Here is a 7,041-nt window from a genome sequence, read left to right as displayed (position 1 = left end):
TGCAAAGATATAGTCACACATAGAATAAAACAAGAGCCCTGAACTCAGAGGACCTTAACTGATATATCTGCCCATGTGCAGAAATGGATGCTTCTTATTTCTGTAATAATCTTACACAAACAAATGCCATTCAAATAATACATATTCAAGAATAAAAGGTGAACAAAAAACAATTTAGTGGTTAAACATTTCTGGGGCCAGGGATTTAGCTCAGTGGTTCTGGTGCCTGCCTTGCAAGCACAAGGACCTGAGTTCGATCTCTGGTACCAAAAAAAAAAAAACAACAAAAATACATTTCTGTCAACATAGTTCAAGTTGCTTTATTAAGTTACTTTTTTTTTTTCCAGTACCAGGAATCAAACTCGGGTTTTTGTGCTTGGGAGGAAGGCAGTAGCACCGCTGAGCTAAATCCCTGCCCCTAAGTTACTATAATTAGGGAAAGATACATAGGGCTAGGGGGAAGGATATTACCCCTTTGTATTAAATCCTGGGCCAGACTAAAATCTTGTAATTTAGTCAGGATTAATGAAAATCTTTTTTTTTTTTTTTTTGAGCCAGGATCTCACTCTGTAACCCCAGATTGATCTCAAACTTCCTAGGACCAAATGATCCTCCTTCCTTAGATTCCTGAGTAGCTGGGACTATAGGCGAGTGCTCCCAAGCCCAACTTAAACTCTTTTTCCCTCCCATCTTTCTTCCCTCTCTCTCTCTCCCTCGCTCCCTCTCTTCCTTCCATTGCTAGGAATTGAACCCACATCACACATATCACTGAGCTACATCCCCAGCCCTCTACTTCTAATTAACACTAATGTATTGAATACCTCATCTATTTGAGTATTACCTGATATTAGCTTTTTGTTGCATGACACTGTGAGGTATGCAAAGTAATATAAAATGAAGTCTTTGCCTTCCAAGTTTCATAATCTAGTATGAAAAATAGGCATGTATTTCTGAGAAGCCCACAGTAATAAATTGTACATTGTGACTCAGTACACATTAATATGTGTGTGTAGGGCCAGAGATTTTACTAAGTGGTGCCACACCTGCCTCACTCTACAAGGTCCTGAGTTGAATCCCTAGTATCAAAAAAAGAAAGAAAAAAAGTATGTGTAAATGTTATTTGTCACAGATGTCTTGTTTAATAATACCTTACTTTATGTAATAGTTATTCTGCTTGTTTTTCTGTTCTGCTTCATTTTTAAAGTTAGGGCATTGTTTCATGACCCACTGAGGTATATTCTTCAGTGTTAAACAGCTCTAGAATATGTTTTATTATTTCAGCCCATTTTGCACATATCTTCCTTGTGTGGTTTTTCTGTATAAAATACAAATTGAAGAGATGTATGATGTGAGGAGGCATGAGTTTGGATATATGTAGGTAATTGTAATACTCCTTTTCTTTAATTTACTCACAGAGCAGTCCCTTCGATTTATTCCTCTGCAACACTCTAAGGTGGCGAGTGTTGTTAGAGATCAGAATCTTTCTGATGTGTGGACAGTTGAATATGCCCTTGAATTATTATTTATTGGTGGCCTAGTTCCAGAGGCTGTGTGGTTCGCCCATAGACTTGGAGACTGGAAGACATCTGTTTCAATTGGTGTGGCCTTCCAACTGTTCCATAAACATGATTGCAATTCCGTGAGGTAAGTGTTTCAAACATAGCATAACAGTGTCATCTGAACTATTTTATATTCCTTTTATTGTTATTAATGGTATTTACATATGTGCAGTTCTTAGTTCAGCATTGTCCATAGGATTTTCTTCAGTGACAGTGATGTTCTGTGTGAGCCTGTGTCCACTGTGGCAGCCTCACCACAAGCAACTATCCTGCATTTGCAATGCGATTGATGAGACCAACAAGTCAAATTTTTAACTTAATTTTAACTAAATTTAAATAATCACATGCTATTAAAACAGTAATTACTATGCTGAATGGTTAGTGTCTTACTTGTGTTGAAGCATTTACTTAGTAATGCTGTCATGGCCATGTGGTCAGTGAGAGAATTTGTCCCAAATAAGATTTGAGCTTTAAGCTAATTCAACTTATCTCTAATATTTTTGTACATTTCATAACATTATTGTCTTTTATATGTTTTTAAATTCCAGTAATTCAATGTATATTTATTTATTAAACAACTGCTCTTTGCAAAGCTCTATATTTAAGGTATTTTAGTGTATAACACTTAAATGGCATAGTTTCTATGCTTAAAGCATTTATATTTTAATAGACAAAATAGGACAAAACATTATAATTTATATAGTATAGTAAGAAAAGTGGTAGTTGTATAATGGGGAGTATGATAACATCAAGTGAAGGAAAGACAAGAAATAAGTGCATTATGTAGGAGATGTCATTTGAGATGGTCATTGAAGGGTAGACAGGATCTTGACAAATTGAGTATCAGTTGAGAGAAAGAGTACATTCTAAGCATCTTCAGATATATTTGGCAAAAACAATTTTGGTTCAGTTTAAACAGTGTATATGTAGGGCAGCAGTAGGAAATAAAAATGGGAAAATATGCCTGGTGTACGCCTGAAATTCTAGCACTCTAGGAGGCTGAGGCAGAAGGATTGCAAATACAATCTCAGCCTCAGCAACTTAGTGAGAACTTGTCTCAAGATTTTAAAAAGGGCGACAGATATAGCTCAGTGGAAAAGCACTAGGTTCAATCCCCATTACTGTGAAAAGGGTGGCAGATATTAGGGTGGCATAATTAGGGAGGTACTGGGGATGCCTGAAACGTTAACAGAAACCTCTGCAGTAGGCTCCAGTTTCCTGTCCAGTGTATGATTCAGGCCTAAGAAAAAAAGACTAAAAGAACTAAGAGAGACAAAAAGTGAGGTGTCAGGATCACCAGTGCCAGTGCAACCAACAAAGGCACTGGCCAGTCCCAGCCAATGATTTTTATTAGTAATCAGTTAGGATAAAGCCAGGCTACATGCACGAGCAGTACTACATGCGAGGATGCACAATCATGTGGTTTCTGTGGGAATTAATGTAAGCAGGGCTTACAAAAGACAAGACAAAGCATTCTCAAATTAGGGACATAATAGACAAAATACATGGTTGTAATTGTTCTTCTAGTTAAGAAGGTTAGCTGGGCTTGGTGTCACATGCCTGTAATCCCAGCACTTGGGAGGCTGGGGCAGGAGGATCTCTGTGAGTTTGAGACCAGCCTGGGCTACATAGTGAGTTCCAGGTCAATCTCAACTACGTAGTGAGAACCTGTCTCAAAAAAAACCAAAAAAAGAGAAGATTTTAGTTGTGGGAATAAAATTTGGGTGAATGTTACTCTGACCTCTGCATGCAGGCTTCTGCTAAACTCACTTCTATAAACAAGCCAATTGTGGGATTAACTTTTTACAGCCTGTACTTCTTACACAACCTGCTTTCGGCATAATCAATATTGCAGTCTCCTACTTCAAGGGCCTTGATACTGTGTTTTAAATGTAGAATGAATAAAGGCAAATGAATTCTAATGTTTGTGAAATTTTCATGTTTTGTTCTTCACATGTAAAATTTTCTTTTTTAAAAAATTTAGACTCATTTCCATGAGAACATTTAGTCATCACTTTCCATTCATGTTATATCTGTAAATATTATTATAAAGATACCAACTTCCCAAGTAATAGGAATGCTGACCACTAAGTCTAATCTAAAACTTGCTTTGAGGACCTCAAGTGTACAAGAGCAGAACAGTGACTAGCATGAAGGCCCTGTCTCTAGACAAACATGAGTAATGGCCTGTGTTTGTCATTTACTGAATTATATGACTAAAGCACTATTAAGTTTATCTTCGGGAATTAGACATCAGTGCTACTAGTGGTAGGAGGGTGTCAGTTAGTGGTTAATTGTAGAACTGCTTTCTTGAGAGGCTTGAGTACTTTGGTTTAGAAGTTTTGGTTTACTTGGAAATCTGTAAAGTGCTAGTTTTCATCATCCTGAGAGACCTTTCTTTCTTTTCCGGTTATGAGTGGCATTCTCCCAAAAATGCTATTAGTTATATATAAAAAAAAAACCCTGAAAATTCAACACATCTTAATGAGGGATAAAACTGACCCCCTGTACTACATTTAGGTTAAAATTCAATCTTTTACATTATTTACACTTAGATTCATTTCCTTAATTTGATGTCATTGCAGGTCCAAGAAAAGAGGTCTGAATCTGCCATTAAATATGAGTCCAGCACAGATTTTCCAGGAAAAACTGCAGTGTTTTTTAGGTCAGCCAGCCTTGTTGGAAGCAAAAAATAAAATGGGCTCAAAATATAAACAGTTTACAGGTGTGTTATCTATGTACGCTCTGACATACATATCGGGTTAATATAAACCTTTATTATAAAAAGCATATAAATATCTAGAAATGTATGAATATTTTTAAAGCTTATCAAAACTGTAAGGATTATATTTATAATTAAATATGGGAACACTTAAAACTGAAGAATTTGACAAAAAGGACTGAAAGAGTCCCTAATCTGGAACTGTGTGTGTTAGTGCAGTCCTGGAGTCTCAGCTACATGGGAGGCGGAGGGAGGATCACTCAAACCCAGCAGCCTGAATATAATCTGTTCATGATAGCAAGATCCCAGCTAAGAAACAAAAAAAAACCCAAAACAAACACAAACCCTAATTGGAACTTTTGGTTCTGGTTCTGTGTACTACTTGTGATTTGAAAACTCCCACAGTAAATACATAGTTAAAACATACATAAAATACACTTCTAGATAAAATACAAAAAATACTGTTTAAAGGCCAATTTTTCAGCAAGGGGAAATTGCCAGAGGTCTGAAACAAAGAGCAAATACAAGTCAAAGGATTCCACTTTGAGGTATTTACTCAATAGAAATAAAACAAGTCCACCCAAAAGTCTGTACATAAATGTTTATAGCAGCCTTTTCATAATGGCCCAAAATTTGGAATATCCCAAATGTCCTTCAGTTGGTGAATGAAAAAGCAAATTTCAGTATTTCTGTAAAATGAAATAGTAAATTAAAAAAAGGAGCAAGCTACTTAGAACTTGTTATAACTTTGTACTAAATGAATGAAGTCTGAAACAGACTACATTGTATGAATCCACTTATATAGCATAAGTTATTACACCAGTATAATGATGGATATTTCAGTTAGTGAACTGAAAGGCAAATCTGAGACACAAAATAAACATAGATAAGTACATATAAAATATATATAGAAATAGCAAGATAATGAAAAATAGAAAGTGGAAATTACACTTTGTGGCATATAGAACAGAAAGACACAGTATATATCTAATAGGAATTCCAGTCTACCTCTGGGGATGATATAGAGTAGAATATGATTGGTACTTAAGGAAGTTCAGCTATTTATATAATATTTTATTGTAAAAATAAATTAACAATGTTGATATTGAATATATTTGTCCTATAGTATACTTGCTTAAAATATTTCATAGTAGGAAAAAACCCTAGTGCTTAGTTTACTCACTGTATCTCCTTATATTTTTCCTTCTGAGATAAACCCTCCTATATACAGGTATTTTCATAGTTGAAGCCAAATTGTACATATGCCTATTTTGTATTTTTTGGTTTTCTTAATATCATGTCATCTTTATTAAATTTTAAGTTTTATCATAAACTTAGAAAAGAAATAAATATACTCTCACTGCCTTTGCATAATATCACATATTATTCTGATGTCTTTCTTTTTGTTGTTGTTTTTGTTTGGTTTGGTTTGGTTTTTTGAGACAGGGTCTCACTATGTAGTTGAGACTGATCTGGAACTCACTATGTAACCCAGGCTGGTCTCGAACTCACAGTGATCCCCCAGCCTCAGCCTCCTGAGTGCTGGGATTATGGGCATGCACCCACCATGCCTGACTTTCTGATGTCTTTCTGGACATTATTTTTCCCATTAATTTTTTTTTCAATTATTGTACTACTTTTTTGACTTAGGACTATATTCCATGAATATTTTTATTGTGTAATTGTTACTATAATATCTTGATAGTGTTGGAAAAAGCTTCATGCTCTGATTTTTAATCTTAAAATAGCAGGATAAGTCATAAAATTTTGTTCATAAGCTTGGATATTTTGCATATTGACCACTGTGTTCTTTTTTTTTTTTTTTTTTTTTTTTTTTTTTTTTTTTTTTTTTTTTTTGAGACGTAGTCTTGCTATGTAGTTCAAGCTGGCCTTGAACTCACTGTGTAGCCCACTATGTAGCTGGCCTCAAACTCATGGTGATCCTCTTGCCCCAATCTCTTTAAGTATTGGAATTATAAGCATGTGCCACCAGGCCCTTCCTGTTTATTCTTAACAGTTTACATTTTTCAGATTTACAAAATAGGATAAGAAGTTTCATGTAAATTTTAACTGTTATACCAAATTTTATGTTTGACAGATCCTCTTGAAGAAGATGCAAATCTGCTGTTTAGTTCTGTGCAGGAGGTCCTGAAAGCATCAGCAATGGCTGATGCAAATATTGTCTCGGAGACACTTCAGCTTCTGATGGACTCTGCTAAGGACTTCAGTAAGAGACTGTGGGGCTTGGTGCCCGTCCGCTTGTATCTTCCAGCTCCTCCGTTATACTGTCCCCAGCCAGCCATTAGCGAAGTAAGCTTAGTGCATTATTGTTTTAATTAATTAAAGTTGATTTTTTTCTAATTTTAGAAATAATCAATTTGATAATAATTAGCACATTAAAAGCGCAAGCTCTGAAGACAAACTTCTGGATCTCGGCTTGGTTGTTTACTGTGTGGTCTTGGGTAATTTACTGAACTGTTTACATTTTCTTATCTGTAAAATGCAGGTGATAATAGCATTGTTGTAAGGGTTAAATGATATATCCTGTAAAAACTTTTAGCTCAGGACACATGCGTATTCAGTAAATGTTAAAATTATTGTAATAATAAAGAAAAATCACAAGAAATTCCTCAGCATCAATTTTTTAAAAATAGGCTTTTTTAGGGTAATACATTATATAATCAGTGAGAGAATTAGAAACCATCTATTGTTTGATTTTTTTGAATCACCTGATTGCGTTTACTTTTTTTTTTTTTTTTT

The 7,041-nt window shown here is 35.0% G+C and overlaps 1 protein-coding gene across 3 annotated transcripts in view; it reads left to right on the top strand.

The window, feature by feature from the left end:
- The window catches only part of Cplane1 (ciliogenesis and planar polarity effector 1), a 134,985-nt gene that overhangs the window by 26,562 nt on the left and 101,382 nt on the right, over positions 1–7,041 (top strand). For all 3 annotated transcript variants that reach the window (XM_010605485.2, XM_010605486.2, XM_010605483.2), the window contains exons 17-19: positions 1,416–1,644; positions 4,145–4,284; positions 6,380–6,591. In XM_010605485.2, the coding sequence (XP_010603787.1) occupies positions 1,416–1,644; positions 4,145–4,284; positions 6,380–6,591 (581 nt within the window). The remainder of the gene's footprint in view (positions 1–1,415; positions 1,645–4,144; positions 4,285–6,379; positions 6,592–7,041) is intronic.

The sequence above is a fragment of the Fukomys damarensis genome, unplaced genomic scaffold (assembly GCF_012274545.1).
Source record: "Fukomys damarensis isolate Sample0158 unplaced genomic scaffold, DMR_v1.0_HiC HiC_scaffold_1, whole genome shotgun sequence".
NCBI lineage: Eukaryota > Metazoa > Chordata > Mammalia > Rodentia > Bathyergidae > Fukomys > Fukomys damarensis.
This window is presented reverse-complemented; position numbering and strand designations above follow the sequence as displayed.